This window comes from Telopea speciosissima, chromosome 7, assembly GCF_018873765.1.
Source record: "Telopea speciosissima isolate NSW1024214 ecotype Mountain lineage chromosome 7, Tspe_v1, whole genome shotgun sequence".
Classification (NCBI taxonomy): domain Eukaryota; kingdom Viridiplantae; phylum Streptophyta; class Magnoliopsida; order Proteales; family Proteaceae; genus Telopea; species Telopea speciosissima.
Window position 1 is genome coordinate 5995207 of NC_057922.1, and position 18364 is coordinate 6013570.

At 38.7% G+C, this 18364-nt stretch overlaps 2 protein-coding genes and 1 non-coding gene across 6 annotated transcripts; 2 read left to right on the top strand and 1 right to left on the bottom strand.

The window, feature by feature from the left end:
* The first annotated feature begins 222 nt into the window (after window positions 1-222).
* On the top strand, window positions 223-10363 carry LOC122669099 (protein LIKE COV 2). Of its 4 annotated transcripts, none has more exons than XM_043865773.1 (8): window positions 223-393; window positions 3060-3112; window positions 3216-3325; window positions 5104-5271; window positions 6715-6812; window positions 7233-7359; window positions 9766-9886; window positions 10002-10363. In XM_043865773.1, exons 1-7 carry the CDS (start codon window positions 280-282, stop codon window positions 9864-9866), a joined length of 771 nt encoding a protein of 256 aa, XP_043721708.1. In that variant the 5' UTR covers window positions 223-279; the 3' UTR covers window positions 9867-9886; window positions 10002-10363. The 4 variants fall into 4 exon arrangements, with proteins under 4 accessions (XP_043721708.1, XP_043721710.1, XP_043721709.1 ...); XM_043865775.1 differs by having other exon boundaries at window positions 9766-9885; window positions 10028-10363; XM_043865774.1 differs by having other exon boundaries at window positions 9766-9885; window positions 10042-10363.
* A 1822-nt stretch (window positions 10364-12185) lies between these two features.
* On the top strand, window positions 12186-12259 carry TRNAN-GUU. The gene has a single exon. It is a non-coding gene; the product is annotated as a tRNA-Asn (tRNA).
* Window positions 12260-13794: 1535 nt separating this feature from the next.
* LOC122669098 (5-formyltetrahydrofolate cyclo-ligase-like protein COG0212) lies at window positions 13795-18089 on the bottom strand. The gene is made up of 6 exons (XM_043865772.1): window positions 17577-18089; window positions 17203-17293; window positions 16540-16766; window positions 14864-14939; window positions 14093-14218; window positions 13795-13999 (listed from the first exon to the last, which is right to left on the bottom strand). The coding sequence occupies exons 1-6, from the start codon at window positions 18000-18002 to the stop codon at window positions 13851-13853; spliced, it is 1095 nt and encodes a 364-aa protein (XP_043721707.1). The 5' UTR covers window positions 18003-18089; the 3' UTR covers window positions 13795-13850.
* Window positions 18090-18364: the final 275 nt, after the last annotated feature.

Sequence of the window (18364 nt, forward strand, 5' to 3'; positions counted from 1 at the left end):
TCAATACCTGACTGGCTGACTCCCACCGTTTGTTTATTAGAGTTTAGACTAATAAGTTGATGACTTAGGCTTCACGTTTTCCATGGCGACAAAAACTTTCATAATCCATCAGAAGCTCTCATGGTGAAGTGCATTATTAGGTTTAATATTTCATCGCTCTAATCCATTATCCAACCCCTACGGTCTCTCTTCCTCTTGGCATAAATTTCATCTTGTAGAGGATTGAGAGAGACTAGAATTTGGACAATTGTTGGGTTTGTTTTTTTTCTGCAACTAGGAATGGCTGAAGAAAAGGAATCTACGTCGGTCCCTTTGAGTCAAGGTGGTGCTGGCGAAGATCCCGAAGATCCTGCAAAGTCTCCACCTAACTCCCCGAGTTCCTCCACTCGCAAGGTCAGTCTGTTACCCTATTCTCGTTCTATTTTCATTTCCCAACTTGCACACTTGTTTCTCCGTCTTTCTGTATCCCCGCAATCAAAGATCAAATCTCCTGAATTTCCTTTATTTGTTTCGTATTATCCTCGATTTGGGGATCTGATTTGTTTTTGGATATTTGTACCCCGAAAGTTACATAATTTTCAACCTGTCTTATGACAGAAGATGTTACAATTCAAATGTAATTTTGTTGATTTATACTTTAATGGGTACATTTGGGAAATTTTTGGTTAATACTGTTATGTTGGCGTGTGAAAGAAAGTTCATTTGCTTGCTAAAGATAGGAAAGGAAATTTAAGGGGAAAAAGAAGAGAAACGGGTAGAATCACCATTTTCACTGAAACTTACATTCGACGTGCTTTGAGTGATGCTGTGCATGCGGGAATCTGTGAACAATGCAAATGTTACAACCTCTCAAGCTATTTTTCCCGGTAGCAGATTGTTTAGATGGGCTAACTTGATGGAATAACCAATGCGCGTGATAAGCTAAGGGTTTAATGCAATTACAAAATCCGAAACTATAGGATAAGTGTTATTAGATTTGAAACTAAAGCTAATTTTGAACAAGATAATTATAACAGCCAAGAAACATTGATATCAATTAGTAAGGACTAGGAAGGGAGTTCCTACTTCTAGTTTGTTGACATGATATAAAGAAAAGAGGGGGAGGGAAGAACAAAACAAAAATAAGAAAGAATGTGGGGTTAGGGGTAGGGGTAGGGGTAGGGTGGTAGAAGGAGAATACAACATATTACATTACTGTTCTTCCCTATAAATTCCAATGATTTTGGGTAAACAATTATGTGAGAGCAATGCTAAAAACTTACGAAGCATTTTTCCTGTCAAATGCTTTGGAAGAAGGTGGAAGATATATGGCTGTTATCATGGGCAGGAAGCAAATGTTGTGGCACTTTTATAGACCCCCTCCCCCCATTATTTGATTGAAGATAACAATGTTATCAAAGCACCTAGGGGACCCTGGGTGATGAATGGCCAGTAGCCTAGGTGGTTGCTGAGTCCTGGTACTTTTAACGGGCCAAACTTTGGCATAGTGCTCCAGTTCTGTTCCTAACACATCTATTGTAAATGCGAGAGAACCTCATGGTTTAACATATCTATACAGTAATGCGTATAACAACAAATAAATAGTAGTGAAAGAGCATCTGACCTAAGTTAGTTTTCCTTCTGAATATATGAATGAAAATGATAAAATACATTTATGATAGGTCAATGGAGCACTCCCCCCCCCCAACACCCCCCCCCCAAAAAAAAAAAAAAAACTTTAAAATTATTGTAGATACATATTCTTGACTTGGTAATTGTGTGACCAAAATAATTTATTGTGTGTGTGCCTTGTTGCCTGGGTGTACATCTTGGTTCCTAGTGAACACCTATTTGGACCTTTCTCCTTCTGTGTCACCTTGTCTTGTAGAACAACTGGTCACCTAGACTCCACTGATTTGCGGTCACCTTAGAACAATATTGAAGCTCAGTTATGATGGGTGTTCTCTGAAAATTAAAGCCTTACAGGCATTTCAAAAGCATCTTTGAGCTTTTGAAGTTCCCTTGATTAGTGAAGGTGATTTTGTTTAAATCTCATATGGTTCCTCTCATTCTTGTGAGCTTTGGAGATGGGATCACTTGAGCATAGTGAAGGCATTTATAGGGATCCTCACCTTCTCAGTACCCTTTTTTATTTCACGTTTATGCCTCAACTACTTCATGGTCCACTTGTAAATACTGCATCCCACCATGGTGTACTCATATTTGATGGGATACCTCACGATTCACGTCCTCCAACATCCCCCCCAGTGGTGGGTTTTACCTTTTAGGGGATCTTTTGTTGTCTAACTTAATAGAAAAATGTGAGTTTTCGAGTGATTGTGACTAAAAGAAATTAATGTTGACAGTATTCTGAGGAGGGGGAGGAAGGGTAACATTGGCAATTTTTTCAATGTTAGCCAAAGTTATAAAAATTAAAGTTTCGCTAGGACAACTCATATGGTATATTGGTATCTGTGCTTGTATACTTGCTTTCATTTGCGTGTACCATTACAAATATAGTCTGAATAAAAAACAGCCTTAAGTGTTGACGAACGAGTACATGCCTGGACAGACTGGTGAATATGTGCATGATATGTTGGGGACTGTTTACGGACAAAGAAGCTATCTATGTTCTCTGTTACCTGGACACTTCATGTACCCCACGGTACCTGTATCAACATGACAAGATATGGGTATAGGTATGAGATATGTGTTTGACACATGCCCAAAGTTAGACCTTTTAACATGGCTGTGAATAATATGAACCTGCTTATTTTTTTGACACATTAACTCCCCCTTTTTTGACACATTAACCTGCTTATTTTTGGCACATATTGACCATACTTCTTGACACAATTTAGCGAAGCCCCCATGTCCATATTCAATTTTGGATGCATCCCACTATCCTAAGTTTGCGGAGCATGTGAATCTGATACCTTGACAAATACCCGTACCCAATCCTTTTACCTGACTCTTGGAACATAATCTCTGTTTGATAGTTATTCTTACTTATTGGTAATGTTGATATGGAACATTTAGGCATTTCCATGCCTGACATTATTGTTTCCAACACTTGTCAGGCGTGCTTTGCTGTTCTCCAGAGTTGGGTCTCCAAAAAGTTCATGACTGGATGGTAATAAGTTTTGGCTATTACTTCATGAGTTCAAGGGTGTCAAACATTACCTTCATTCATCATTCAATTTTTGCATTCTAAATAAGTTTGTGTTTAATTGCAGCGTGGTTCTTTTTCCTGTTGCGGTTACCTTTTTCATTACATGGTGGTTTATTCAATTTGTTGATGGTTTCTTCAGTCCAGTATATGAAAGACTTGGAATTGACATATTCGGTAATTCCCCAATGCATTTCCTGTGATCTTTTGTTCTATGTTACACTTTCTTAAGTTGTGTCATAAGTATTTTTTGCTCAATCCAATTATAGATGGTCCTCAATTACTTTGCTAAATTTTGGTCTAATTAATACAGTTTAACCAAGAGACAAAGAAAGACATGCATTTAGTTTCAGTTCAATATTAAGTAGGCTTTGAGTGGAATTGCAGAATTCTGGTTTTGTTTTGGCTTGCTTGAGTCTATGATCTCTTTTATCAAGTTGTCTGCCCTACACTTGGAAATCTGATTCATTGTAACTGTATCAATCAGGGTTAAATAAAAAAAGAAAACTCTCATACTAATGAAGTAGTACTCCAGAATGGTTGTTTTTGTTGATATGTAATTGCTTTAAATTCTTGATTGTACGTGACTTATATAATTCTTGTCATTGTTTATTAAAAAAGTCGTTGTTGCAATAACAGTTGAGTTGGATTTTGCAATGACTTCAATTTTCAACTTAAGAAAATTATGATGCTCAAAGTTTGATTGTTTACAGAGCAAAATACTTATGAATGATTGCCAACAGCCCCACCCTGAAGCTAGGGGTGGCAATTCTCAGATAAGCTTGCCTGAACCCCACATCTAGCTTGACTTAATGTGGGCTGATTAATAAACAGGTTATTTTCAGTTCAGCCTGAGTACTAAATCCTCTGGGCTGCAGGGGCTTTGAACCCAATGGGCTGTTGTGCGTCCTTTAAACCAGTCAAAACCTGCGAACGTACCCTATTGCTTGATTTTCATATTTTTATTATAATAAAATAATTGTTTTATTTTATTTTTAAGTGGGCTGCCTGGACCTCTATTAAAAATGGGTTGGGCTGGGATGGCGTCCCTACCTCTCCCGTTAAATCGGGGCGGCTTCAGTTTGGATTATGTCTTAAGACCCTGTCACGCTGCAGTTGCCACCCCTACCTCTGGTCTCCGAAGAAATAAAAAAATGAAAAACATAAAAGGAAATGTAAAAAATGAAATGTTTCTACAGTCATAGTTATAATTGGGCATCCATGGATCAGCCGGGCCCATCCAGCTGGTGCTGGCCAATATCACTGATCTTGCCCCAAAGATTGGCCAGCATCAAGCTTGAATCTGGATAGGCAGTGTCTGATCCAAGCCACATTCTAACGATCTTTAATTCCTTGTTTCTATACTTCAAGAGAAAAGTTTAGTTGATGCAAACTTGTTTTATCATAATGTTTGGAATTCTTGTTGGTTTAGGTGTCTTTTGTTCTTTTTACCAATGAAACTTTATTCTTTCAATGTCTGATATATGTTTTAATATTGGGTAGCATCTTGAATAAAGTTTTGGTAAAGTGGCATGTTGGTAGCATTTTCTTATATTTAGTATGGTCCTTTTTATCTTATCTTCTCTCTCTCTCTGGAGCTTTAGAATATATACTGGAAGTTTTCACACTCTACAGTGCAGTGATTTGCTTCTTCTCCTTCTTTCATCTCGACATTTGTTGTATCTTTACAATTGCACCTGTTCTGGGTATTCTTGTTTTTAGAAAATGACATGATAAAATAATGAAGCATCTATATTTTTAATAATATTAGGGCAAGGCAATTTTACTGTTTTTCTGGATATTCTATAAGGGCTTTGATCGTTCTTTTTAATATATATATATATATATAAGGTTTTGTTGCATGCAAATAAATCTTCTCTGCCGTATCCGGAAGTAATGATAGCAGTAGACTTGTAGGTGTTAAATATCTCAAGGTGTCTGTCTCTATGCTGCAGGGCTTGGATTTGTGACATCTTTAATTTTTGTATTCCTCATTGGTGTATTTGTTTCATCATGGATGGGTGCCACTGTCTTTTGGCTTGGAGAATTGTTGATAAAGAGAATGCCGCTTATGAAGCATATATACTCTGCCTCTAAACAAATTAGTGCTGCTATTTCTCCTGGTACCATACTAATACTTCTATTATCCCCATTTTTCCTGCTCATGTCTAAATTCTTATTTAAATTTTATCAGTTTTAAATTTTTTACATGGTTCATTGTCATAAAATTTGTCAATTGCCTCTGATCCCAGAGTTCCCTTCAATTCTGAGTGCTCAGTGAACTAGAGCTCTAAATTTTGTATGTTTTAAAGATTTAAGGGTAAACCTAGGAAGGATAAAATAAGGAATGATCATATTAGAGCTGATTTGGGAGTAGTTCCAATACATGATAAGCTACGAAAAATTTGTTTGAGTTGGATTGGCCATGTTCAACGGAGGCCTTTGGATGCTCCACTACATAGGAGTCATTTGATTCAGATTGAAGGAACTAAAAGAGCCAGGGGCAGACCTAAAATAACCTTAGGAGAAGTGGTGCTGAAAGACATGCATAGCTTAGGCCTTTAATCAAGTATGACCTCGAATAGAGCTGATAGGAGGGCAAGGATCCATGTACCCAACCCCTTTTAGTTGGGATAAGGCTGACTTGTTAAATATTTAAGGGTAAAATGAAATTTCAAGTATTCGTCTACAATGCTTGCAATCTAAAGAATTGCTTCTTGTATATTTGTGCATGGGAGAGTTTAATTTGATCCTTTGAAATGAATATATCTATATATGGCGTCCATTGGCTTATGTTTGACAAGTAATTGCTGTCTCAGTAAAGTACTGAGATGTCTTGTCAACATAATCCCTAGAAACTCATACGTGCATGTGTGTGTGTGCCTATTTCTTTTAGTTGTGCCACAAATATTGTGTTTGGCGTTAGGAAATGGAACTTTTTTATATCTGGGGTGTTGCTTTAGTGGTCAGGACATATCAACTTGTTTGGGAGAACCTGGCATTGAGTTTTGTGGGTTGTGGGTTTTAGGCATGGTTCAATACTTATCAACTTCAGTTAAAGAATTCCACTTAGGATTGCAATAAAACTGGAATCATTTCGAAGTAACTGAACTGAAACCAGATCAAAGAATCAAAATTGGATCACTGAAATATTTTGGTTTCAACCATGACTGAGTTCATGACCAAATTAGAAACTTCATTACTGTAACAACTAGTTGAACTTTAGAGGGCCCCCCTAACTCACTGTCACTTGGTCACAGCATCAGCACAGTTACTCTGGCCTGCTGTGCCTTCGTTACTTGTTTTAACTGTCTTCTGGTTCCAAGTGGGGCTCACCAGAAAGAAAAAGGCATCTATGTTTCTTTTGTTGTGCCATGTCATTCTTATAGTGCGGACAGCATCTAAAGTATCTAGAACCCTGTTGTCCTGCTCAAACAGAGAGGCTGCCTAAATTTAATAAATTTCTAAGTACAGGTAGTATGTCCATATTTTTCATTTCCTCTTGGAATGATGGAGCTAATCTTCTCGATTATAGATTCAGCTGACATTATGTATTATCTTCACAGACCAGAACACAACTGCTTTCAAAGAGGTAGCAATTATTCGTCATCCACGTGTTGGTGAATATGCATTTGGTTTCATAACATCGTCTGTTGTCCTTCAGGTAATCTTTTTCGTTTTTTTTTGGATTGGGAGAGGAGGTGGTTAATTTGCTGCATCCATCAAATTTATCTCTTTATCATTTCTCAAATTGATTTATTTAAAGACTCTAAACTGGCTGCTTGAGATCTTAGGCTTTAAACTTTTTTCTCATTTGAGGATCCTTGCAATTTCTTCTGTAAATCAAACATATTATAGTTTCCTTCTTCTTGAGATCTTAGGCTTTAAACTTTTTTCTCATTTGAGGATCCTTGCAATTTCTTCTGTAAATCAAACATATTATAGTTTACTTCTTAGTTTTGGCTTAATTGGTGGATATGGTGTTTCTACTTACATATGCATGTTTGGGAATATCTTGTTGTTGCCATTTACAAAGTATACTTGGTGTGTGTTATTATTATAATTATTTTTTCCTTCATTGCAGAGAGAAAATGGGGATGAAGAGTTATGTAGTGTTTATGTTCCTACAAACCATCTATATATTGGCGATGTTTTTCTTGTTAACTCTGAGGAGATCATAAGGCCAAATCTTTCTATTCGAGAAGGCATAGGTTTGTTACTTTTTTCCCCTTGTTCCATTTATTATCTTGTCACAGTAGTCACCCTTCTAACCGTTGTTGCTTGTCAAGTTGATTACTGATACTGAAAGAAAATAAATTGATAGAAATAAAAAGTTTGTTTTACTTGGTTTTTGTGTGAGTTAGGGGACTAAGTATGAAATAGGGGACAGGTGAAAATTGGTAGCAGAATCCCTCGATAGGAACTGGGTCAACGACCCTGCCCATGGTCTGTAAATTGCATGCTTCTGCCCTGTGTATGACATCCAGTATGCGAAACCAGATCTGCTCCATGGGACCCATAATGTATCAGTTCTTCCCCTGTGCACGAGATATATAAATAATGGGAGAAGGTTCTCTGAGCAAGCGGCATAGAGGAGCACACCAATGAGGTGCGCCGGAATGGTTTCCGTACATAGGAGGGGGCAGTGAGGTCATTTCTGGGTCATGGAAGATACATATGATCTTGGATGTTGTTTTCTGAATATCATGTGAAATATGATATGGTTGAAAACCTCTGGACCTGTTTGACAATGGAAGTGAATGCCTGCCAGAGAGAGAAAGAGAGAGAGAGAGATTTGTGGGTCATGGAAGATACATATGATAGATATTGTTTTCTGAATATCATGTGAAATATGAAATGGTTGAAAACCTCTGGACCTGTTTGACAATGGAAGTGAATGCCTGCCCCTCCTGTCATTTCGCTTCTTGGTTGGAAAACTAGACCAGTATTTTCATGGACCTTTGGACCAAGTGGTTACTGTGGTTGGATTGCGAGCTGCCAAACCCTAAATTCTGATTCAGTCCATGGCCCAGAGGTCTTCCCAAAACTGTTGACTGGTAAATATACGAGATTGTTCCAATTGTTCAAACCAGTTGGACAGCTGGACTTTGAGAGGTGTAGTAATTTTTTAAAGAAAATATATAAAAGCCACTTGAAAGCAAAGAGATTACTGTGCAGGACCCAAAGGAAAACATTTTTGGTTTCAGGCCATTATCTGAAAATTACATGTGGTTGTTGTCGTATTTTGGAGTTCTGCTAAATTTGGAATCTCTCACTTCCAAAATTCCTGCAGTTCATAGTTGTCAAGGCATCACCTAGGCAATGCCTAGGCATCCAGGCAGCAGGCGCCTTGGTTGTTTTGTTGGTGTTGCTTTGTGTCCAGACCCCCTCCAATGCCTTGGGTTGCCTACACGCCGTGACAACTATGCTGCACTTCTTGGCCAAAATTGAATTTCGGTTGAAACACTTCCATGCCCAATTTTTACAATCGGATGACATCACATGCTCAGAGAGATAAGGAGCTGCACCTTGATTCTGGCACTCTTCTTTGTCTTTTACTGGAGAATTCACCCATGACATTCTCCTTATCTTTTGGTTAAAATACATTACATGCTATCGTCTATTGAGTTTTGCTTGTTGCACCTTATTTTTATCCTATTACAACCAAACCATTATCCCTAAACCTTGCTTATCGTGTCTTGCTTTTTAACTAAATTACATGCATGCCACCCAGCTTTATTATGAATTTTTTTTTTTTAATACCAAAAAAAATTATGATTTTTTTTCTCATTATAATCTCAACTGAAATGGATTGAGTTATATGGGCTTAGAAATTTCGCTCTATAAACTTGGACATCCTTCTGAGCTACTTTGGGCTAACCATGATCTGACTAAAGGGGAGGGGGATTAGAAAGGGAAATGGTTGAGAGAGAGGTTTTTGTGTGTGTGTTACTGATCACATACTTGTCCTTTTAGCTCCCTTGTGAGTCTTTTCATTGATCCTTCTTGGGACTCATGCCCTTGTACTTTCTTCCCATCCAGTTTGTACGGTGCTAATTGGCTCCAGTGATCCAGCAGCCCCAGACTTCCCCTTGTTGAGTGGACTCTGATAAAGTGAGATGGTTTATTAGATGTGAACCATCAGCTTTGGACCCTTTATTAGATTGTGCAGATGCAAGACAGCTCTTAAGAACTTAAGGTGTAGACGGTGTATTTTTTCATATTTTACCTTTCACAACCTTGAGAAAATATATATTTTTTGAATCTGTAGTTTTAATTATCTAACCTTTAGTACTAACTGTTCTTGATGGGTACTTGCACACTATAAATCTGGACATTCATTGTCTTTCTCTTGCAAAAACTGAATACCGGGAATTTCCATCTGAGAATTTCAATACTGACGGCATGCTGAATTTTTAAAATTTTATTTTTTCTGACCAATATGGATGGTGAATTAAATACTTTGGTTTTTAATTTGGCTATGTAAGTGATAAAATGGGAACAAAATTTTGGTGTCCTAGTTATAGGTTTATGAATTCTGTACTCGATTTCCTCATATGATTTGTTTGATATGTGGATGTTGCATAAATAACTTATAATTGTTATTGATAATTCAGAGATCATTGTTTCTGGGGGTATGACAATGCCACAACTGATATCTCCTTTACAAAGGATTCCTCGTCCAAACGATCGGATTCCTCTGAATAGAATAATCTAGTAGCAGGAAGGCATGTCAGGTAATTCAATAATTAGTTAATGGCTTATTAATTGGTTTAGGCATATGGAACTTTACTTCTTTACATCAAGATAGGTCCTTGGTGATATGGTATATTTCTTTGTTACTTCTACAGGAATGAAGAATTACTGAATTGGCTTTAGTTTTGTAGTTGCAAGCATGTAGACTGGTGGTAATCTGTCCACCGTAACTCTGGTCAGTGCTTCATGGGATGTGCCCTCTTGGCGGTGTTAAGGGAAAGAAAGTGCTGGAGCCCATCGGTAGTTTACTGATCATATTCACATTCTGTTGCTGAGTTCAATGGTTCTGTAGTATTAGACTCATAAATATGCAAAGCTTCTTGTTGAGTTTTGGATTCCGACGTTGTATCCGTGTTTTGTAATCATTGAGCTTTGAATTTGTCCAAACACCATATTAATGGCTGTGTACATATTCAGGTATTCTAGCATGAACTAGCAATGTAGATAGTTATTTAGTTCTTTTGGTGATGTTCTATGCTTTAATTCAACTTCCATCAATCTCTTGGGATGAGATTGCAACAAGCTACATTACACTAAGCTTGGCTGATTGTCTCATCGGTCGATCTTGAGATCCAAATGTCCAATAGGATGAAGGATTATTGTTTTGTATATCTGGGAGAAACGGAATGTACATGCTCTGCAGTCTGCAGTTATTTCACAAAACTGATGCCTTCAAATCAACAGTGAAAAAAAGATGCCCTAGAGCATCTAGGAATTCTTCATGAAATTAGTTAATACCCCTCCTTGGCTCGCTTCGAATTTTTATCCTCTCCTGTTACTGCACGGTGCAGTAATGCATCGTGCGGTGGCTGCAGAAGCCATGTGCATCATGTGGGGCTCGCTATGCCACATAGCCTTTGCAGCGCCACACGATGCAGTACTGCACCGTGCAGTAACAGGAGGTGATAAAGATCCGGCTCCCTCCCCCTCTTCTCTTTTCCCATTGAATTACCTCCCACCAATTGCATCTTAGTTCATAACCCACTCCCTCTTCTCTCATGTAATTTTTCTTTTGTTTTTCGATACCAGAAGTTAGAAATGGGAGATTTAAGATAGATTTTTGATGATACATTGGGTTCCATAGAGATGTTAGGAGGCTCAAATGGAGAACGTTAACAGATGAATTAGGAAGGAAACAAAGCAGGTCAAAAGTGAAGCCCACTCTGCCGTGCCCATGGTTAAAGGAATCATAATCGGGTAGCAGCTAAGGGTGTCAACTGGTCCGGTTCACAATCGAACCGGATAGAAATCAACAAAATCAGAATCGTTTTGCATTTGATCCGGTTTTACTGTTTTCTATTCAGTTTTCGTCATATGGTAATTATGGTTTACATGCAGTTTGCAGTGCCAGTTTTGGGAAATGTTAAAGAAGACAACCTCATATTTTCAAATCCTATATATTTTAGTGTTTCTCCATTCTCTCCCGGTCTCCCCCAATCATTCTGTTTCTCATGTGTCACGCCTATGTAATAAAAAAAAATCCCATCTTTACCGGTTCTCCTTTTGCTTTCTTGTTCCGTGTTTTTTCATTTTTTCCCCTTCTCTACTCTAAACAAACTGTTTCTACCATTAGCATGTAGGGTTTTGCTAATCCATTCTTCAACATATATATGATATAGTTAGTCCCAAACTTCTAAATGAATAGATCCGATAGCAACTTCGAATATGGAATTCAAAGGGATCAAATAGGAATTAATACTTTGAATCATAGAACTATAATGAACTATACAATCAACCAACACTTCTCGAATTTGAAAAAGAGTCCGAAGAAATGGTTTGATCTTCTTATTTCTCGAACCGATTTTATTATTAACCCAATTGATGCGTGTGTAAGTATTTAAGCGAGAGGTATCGGTTTTTACTTGATTTTTTCTGATTCATATTTGATTTAGAACCAACGGCTTTGTGGTGTAAATCAAAACCAAACCGGGAAGAGAACATATGAAATCAAAACCGGATCATTTCTATGCGATGTGGTTCAATTCGATCGTAAACAGTCGATTCCAATTCCATTTTGACACTCTTAGTCTTTATTTTTCGGTTAAAATTTTGACACCCTTAGTCGCAGCGGCCAGAATCGGCCAATTACCCCATCCGATCTCTCACTAGACTACGCTTGGGGTTGGTGGAAGTACCTCAGGCTTAGGGAATTCAGAAGTCACAGATGAATTCTTGACTTCCACAATCATAGTTCCTTCCTTCTCCTCCTTCGGCTCTTGTGATTGGATTTGAAAGGATGAATATGCAATGAATTTATTTTTAACTAAAATTATATCAATAAGCTGGAGTAGCTCAGTTGGTTAGAGCGTGTGGCTGTTAACCACAAGGTCGAAGGTTCAAGCCCTTCCTCTAGCGGATATTGGAATAATTTACTAATTTTATTATTTTTTATTATTCAAGTTTGAATGGCATGACACAAGTTCTATTGCTAATTTTTTTTAGGGAAAGAGAACGCTATCTGGCCGAGTGTAGTCCGCTACCCCTGCGCCCGGACACAGGGGTGGGTGAAATGACCGCCGTGCTCTTCTTCTAGGAAACTCCACTTTTCTATGGGGGCACAACGATCATTTCGCCTATCCTTGTGTGTGGGTGTAGGGGCAGCGCACTGCACGCATCCAGGTAGTGTTCTTTCTCCTTTTTTTATTATCAATAACTACTTGAGTTTTCACTGCTATCTGGAAATACTTTCTTGAGTTATGATATAAGAAGTTTTAATGACTTTGAACACACAGTTATGATACATGAAGTATTGATGACTTTGAAAACACACACACACACACTCCTACCTGGTTCCATTACTTGACCTCTGACCCTCGTAGACTCAAAAATTGGTTGTAACTGTTGTGAAAATAGTCGCACATTGGTTAACCCTGAGGCCTTCCATCCCCTCATATACATGTGGGTCATTCCACCCAATAGTACGAGCTTTTAGGGTGGTCACCACATGTGAGGAGGAATGTTGGGAGTAGTCACATGTTGGTTATCCGAAGGCATTCCATCCCCTCATAATATACTTGTAAGTCCCTCCACCCAAATAGTACTTTTAAGACCAAGACCAACTTGCTATACTATGAGGATCTCAACAGTACTTTCCAAGGACATAGATGATGCTGCGTTCTCTAAACTGTGAGCAGGCTTGTTGAAAATCTATTAGAATAGGGAACACCTGCCATGGGCCATTGCTCAAATGACCCCTGTAAAAGGCACCCCATCAGAACTTTTATGTCTGTTCTTATCAAGAATGCTGTCAACTTTAATTTCTTTCCTTGGCCTAGGACAAAATGAATGGCATCTGCTTCCATTGTTAGTGCATCCCCAATTCCATAGTACCTAGTCCCAACTCCAATAAACATACTATCATATTTACCAATAACCGAAGCAGCCGCTTTCCTTTCCATAAATGTAAGGCAAGCTCCATCTGTAGTGATCACCACTCTCCAAAGCTCAGGTGGTACCAAACAGGGAATTTGAGCATTAGTTTGGTTACTTACATAAGTGGGTTGGATGCATAATGCATTAAAAAGATTAAGATCCTGACAAGTCATGTTGAATACCTGAATGATTTTATCAGGTTTAGGCTCAAGTACGCGAAATATCCAAATTTGACTTGCCATTACTGCAATCATGCCTAGAATAATTTTCATAGCATGCTTCCTCTTATAAAAATGCATTGCAACTCAACAAATCCGTGCCTGGAGCAATATAACAGTAAGGCCGGTGAATTAATAACTTAACATTCAGACAGAGATTTGCACTGAATTGATCAGTGCCTAATTGTTTTAAGGAAGAGTGCTGCTGCTTTCATTCGATAGACACCCCAGTAAACAAGAAGGTTGCATGATGATGTTTTCCATCTAATTGGTACCTCCCCCACTCCAAACACACCCCCCCCCCAAAAAAAAAAAAAAAGGTTCAAAAGGAAGAGTGGGAAAAATGATAACTGATTTCAGCTCCTCCTTTGAGCAGTTGGAGGAAGTTTCTCTGAGGGTCCACAGGGAAGTTTCTGTCCTGTTTCACGCTCAATTCTACTCTTGAGCTCTCGGAGAACCCGGATTTGACCAAGCTTTTCTGGAGACAGTTTATCCCAGTAGATTCCTACATTTACACAATTGGTTAAGTCACCACAGCATTTAAAAAAGGAGTACAATGAATATAAGCGAAGATGAATGAATTGAATATTGGTTGCACCTTGAGGCTTTGGTATTGATGTGTTCGTGAAGATCACTTGTGTAGGCGTGCAGATTATGTCAACGGGGACGTCATGGACTAACAGCTTCTCAACAGGAATATCATCTACCAGTTGTCTATCATGCACTGCACCAGAAATGAAAAATTACACTACAATAGCAACAACATTGCCAAAGAATGGACAAAGCAGTGCAGTAGGATTAAATGGATGCAATACCAAAGACCAACGTAATTTCAGTAGAGAAAAACACAGAAACAAATATACACACAAGGAATGGTTTCTTTGACGCAACCCAGTGAATCTCTGATATTAAATTTTTAAAGAGTCCCTAATATTACTGGCATTGGTCAAGTGCCATTATCAAGCAACTCCTTAATACACACAAGTAGGGAGGGAGGGAGAGAGGAAAAAAGAGAATACAACTAATCCACCAAAATGTTAATGGCCTTCGTTCTTTCAGTTGTGTCTTAATTTCCTAATATAGACACAAAATGGTAGCTGAAAAAGAACAAGGACGAGGTATCGAAAGGCCAGTTCTAAAGGCTCATTGCAACTTGCAATACAGAGAACCACCCAATTCAATTGAACTAGAGGTCTAACCCCACAGTCAGAGTTCACACTCTTCATAAATAACCCCACTTTAAAAGAGTTAATACACAAGTTGCCAAGTGAATGCCACTAACAGAATTTGGTCTAGCACCAATTTAAGTAAAACAAAGGAAGAGGATACACCGAATATGGAGAAGAAAACTAAAAGAAATCATGCTTACCAGAAGTTACTATGGGGGTAGTGTCATCAATGGCTCCCATGTAACGTAGCATCCCATATTCAAGTTCCGCAAAGCCCTGTGCCCCAAAAAACAGCGATAACACTTTAGGAACTATGGTTCACACTACCTAAGAACATAAGATAAACCAACGCAATCGGTGTACCCACAAAGAATGGGCCCTTGTGGCCTAAGAAGGAAACTCCAATTAGGACAGAGATTGCAGAAGGGTGAAACGTGGATGATTAATCATTGTAGTGGATGATTAACCATTGTACTATAAGTGTTCAGTGTGATAATGTGAAACCATGATCTCTAAATTATGAGAATGATTTAATAGGTACTTTGGTAATATATATATATATACATGTAGAACAAGTATGGGATCCATCTGATTAGTAGGATCACTTGCATGAGTGGTCCACTAAGTGTGTTTAATGAGCATGGCACTAGCACTCCCTTCTTTAGTTTGAAGTCCCCCGTCAGAAAAAGAATATGCAAGCTAGCTTTACGACTGAAGTCCCTGTACACAGTACAAGAGGCTTGCGATAAAATAAAAGGGTTAAACTACTTGTCACCATGTTGATGACAATTATTTTGTAAGCATGCATCACTTCTACCACATGGCAACTCAGGTGGGGCTGTAATTGTGTGGATAAGAAGACCCCATGGTCCCTTGTTCACATGTCAAGTTTCAGCCTAATGGTAATTATGGTATTAGCCACATGGAAAACCAAACATTAAAAATATCCGGACCACAAAGAGGGAGGACTATAGGGGGTGCAATGGATAGGGAAATTGTTGAATTTGAAGCTGAAATTTGACATGTGGCTAATCCTGACTATTTGTTAGACATCCAATGGTTAGATTTGCCACATCATTTTTTTACGTGACAAATGAGAACCATGGTTACAACCCATTTGTCACAAGTGTGGTGACACCAAGATTTTCCCAAAAATAAAACCCCATCTAGTGTTCTTAGACCTGGACTAGACAGATGGCTTGACCAAGAACCAGGGGAAACATTAACCAAAACATGCTTATCAACCCCAATCAAATTTTGACCCACAGGTCTTCTCTAAAAGTAAACAACAACATAACAGGGGCAACTATGGTCAAAAGACTCTCTATTGTTACCAGGATCTTGATCTAGGAAGGGTGCCATCACACAAAGGTGAACTTTCCATTGTCTGATCGGAATCCTTTCAACAGCCATACCCAACATTGTAATGGCGGAAATCCCCTTTGAAATCAACCAACGTCCACATGCAAGTACCCTTATTGTATCAAAATCCTTCCTATAAAAATGATATATCAATGTCCGAAGGAATCTTCTAAATAGACATTATTTTCATGTTAGATGCATATTGGATTCTGACATGGATTCTCAAGCAACACTTCAGATTTTTTCAACTCCCCCCCCCCCCCCCAACTTTTTTTTTTTTTGGGAGGGGGAGGGTGAAAAAATAAGTGATAAATCATAAGAAAGCTCAGTGCTTAACATTAGAGACTATTCTTGGATGAAAGTAGGTTCTTTAAGCTGCCAACTAGTGTCAAATTCCAGCTCCTTGTCTGTGCCCATGCAGCTCTGTGATGGTAAGCACACATACAAAGTCTTGAAGTATTGCATCCTCAATACCATAAACTGAAAAGCAAGAGTTAAGAATGGGAATTATTACCTCCCCCTTCCCAAGTCGTGCACCTGTCTTGGGATCAACAGCAACAGACCCAATGATTATTAAATCCACCTTGATCTTCTCATCTAAATTGATTGGCCTTCCATATTTTGCAACCCCAACGGATGTGCAAGCTTCATTGATGGTACCAGAAGCTAACATCTGGGACTCAAGTACGGAAAAGAAACCAGTCCTCAGTCGAGGCTGAGGAGTCAACAACTTCTTTCCTCCTACAAGCAGATGGATAAAGTAACTCCATAGGTGTCTTTCAAGACAAAAACCATACCAAAGTAAAGCAGAGTTGCAGCATGAAACATTGAAATCTAACTTCACAGTAGCATTGAGCAATAGGGCGATCAGCAAGCCAGAGGCATAAGATATTCATTAATTTCAATGGAAAACCCGAAATTATATAAGAATCATTCTTAAGGAATAGTGGAACTAATGTAGCTTAACATATAAACATTTACCAAACAGATCAAATATGCGGCTTTCTCACAGTTTCTCTTTTTTCTTAACCCAATTAGAAACAAGTACTAACATGAGCAGACATTGGCTTTCCATTTAGACAAGAAACAGTAATCTCTATAAGACCTTATATATACATTCAGGGAAATTAAAGTAGCATCAACGACATCAACAATTCGCTTAACTACCATAACCAACCTGAGAGTGTTAGGAAGCGAACCTGCTTCTGGGGAGAATCAGGATTAACCTTGACACAGTTTGCAACCCGAAACACATCTAATCCACCTACCTTTCACAACCAACAGAATATCAATTTCAGTACAAAGAGGAAGGAAACTGAAACGTTTGCAGACAAATACTGCATAATCTAGTACCTTCCTGTTGGGTATGACTCCCACGAATTTCATAGTCAACCCAACCGGGTAAGAAATACGAGTCTCTCAGGATTAGAAACTTAGAATTTAGAGAAAATTCAGATATAGGAGCACAATCTTCCGATTCTAGAAAATAAAACAAAACGAGCCAGAAGAAAAAGAAAGCTGTACAATCATAAAAATTCGAAGAGCACTTACGTTTTTAGCAGCGGCGGCGGCACCAACGAAATTGGGTATTCGGTGATGAACGGGACGGGGATTCTGGGCAATTCTCTCTGCTTCCATCATATCCCAAATCCTCTTACGGATTCTCCATTTCCAGGCCTTCGGATCGTCTTCCGAGCTGCTACTGCTATTAAAGGCCCTCTCGGCCTCCTCCGCCATCGATTCTCGGGCCTTCGAGTCAAGGCTGAGCCTCTGGGCCTCGAAAGCTTCTTCGTCGAAGCTATCTCTGCTGCTGCTAGCCAGTATGCCGACCTTCCGATACTGAAGATTCCAGCTGCGCCTTCCGAAATACTTTGAACCACAAGAGATGTACGAGAGAGCAGAAGAACTCTGGACCTTCCTCTGAAGGAATTCTCGAAATGTAAATGCAGACGACAACCGAATGAGATTTGCATCCATTAACACGTAAATTTTGACTCGGTCCTGTGAAGAGGGAAGTAGATGTCTTTGACGGTTGGAACTTCCGCACTTCTGCAATACATGAAGAACCGATAAGATTAAGACATTAATAAGTGCCAACGGCTTGGATTAGTGTCCTAAGTTAATTAGGATTATATCTAGTAATAGGGAATTATTATGTTTGCCACGTGGCTAATTATGTGTTTTTCGAGCTTGGGCTAAACCGTGCTCTTCCCCCATCTGATATAGGCCCGGCCCAACTCCAGGATCTGTTCTTTATTTTGAGCATGCTTTTGTTCTTTCTTTCCCATCAAATTTCTATCCCCTCATCCACTAGCATAATTGCAAAAAATGAATGTCGC

Bases quoted from the DNA above. Each gene is read 5' to 3' on its own strand.
- LOC122669099 (XM_043865773.1), top strand. From the start codon at position 280: ATGGCTGAAGAAAAGGAATCTACGTCGGTCCCTTTGAGTCAAGGTGGT. The intron at 394-3,059 runs GTCAGTCTGTTA...AACACTTGTCAG, and splicing joins CGAGTTCCTCCACTCGCAAG to GCGTGCTTTGCTGTTCTCCA. The intron at 6,813-7,232 runs GTAATCTTTTTC...CCTTCATTGCAG, and splicing joins CATCGTCTGTTGTCCTTCAG to AGAGAAAATGGGGATGAAGA.
- LOC122669098 (XM_043865772.1), bottom strand. From the start codon at position 18,002: ATGGATGCAAATCTCATTCGGTTGTCGTCTGCATTTACATTTCGAGAA. The intron at 16,767-17,202 runs GTTGGTTATGGT...ATCTGCTTGTAG, and splicing joins TCGCTTCCTAACACTCTCAG to GAGGAAAGAAGTTGTTGACT. The intron at 14,000-14,092 runs GTGCAACCAATA...GTGTAAATGTAG, and splicing joins ATCAATACCAAAGCCTCAAG to GAATCTACTGGGATAAACTG.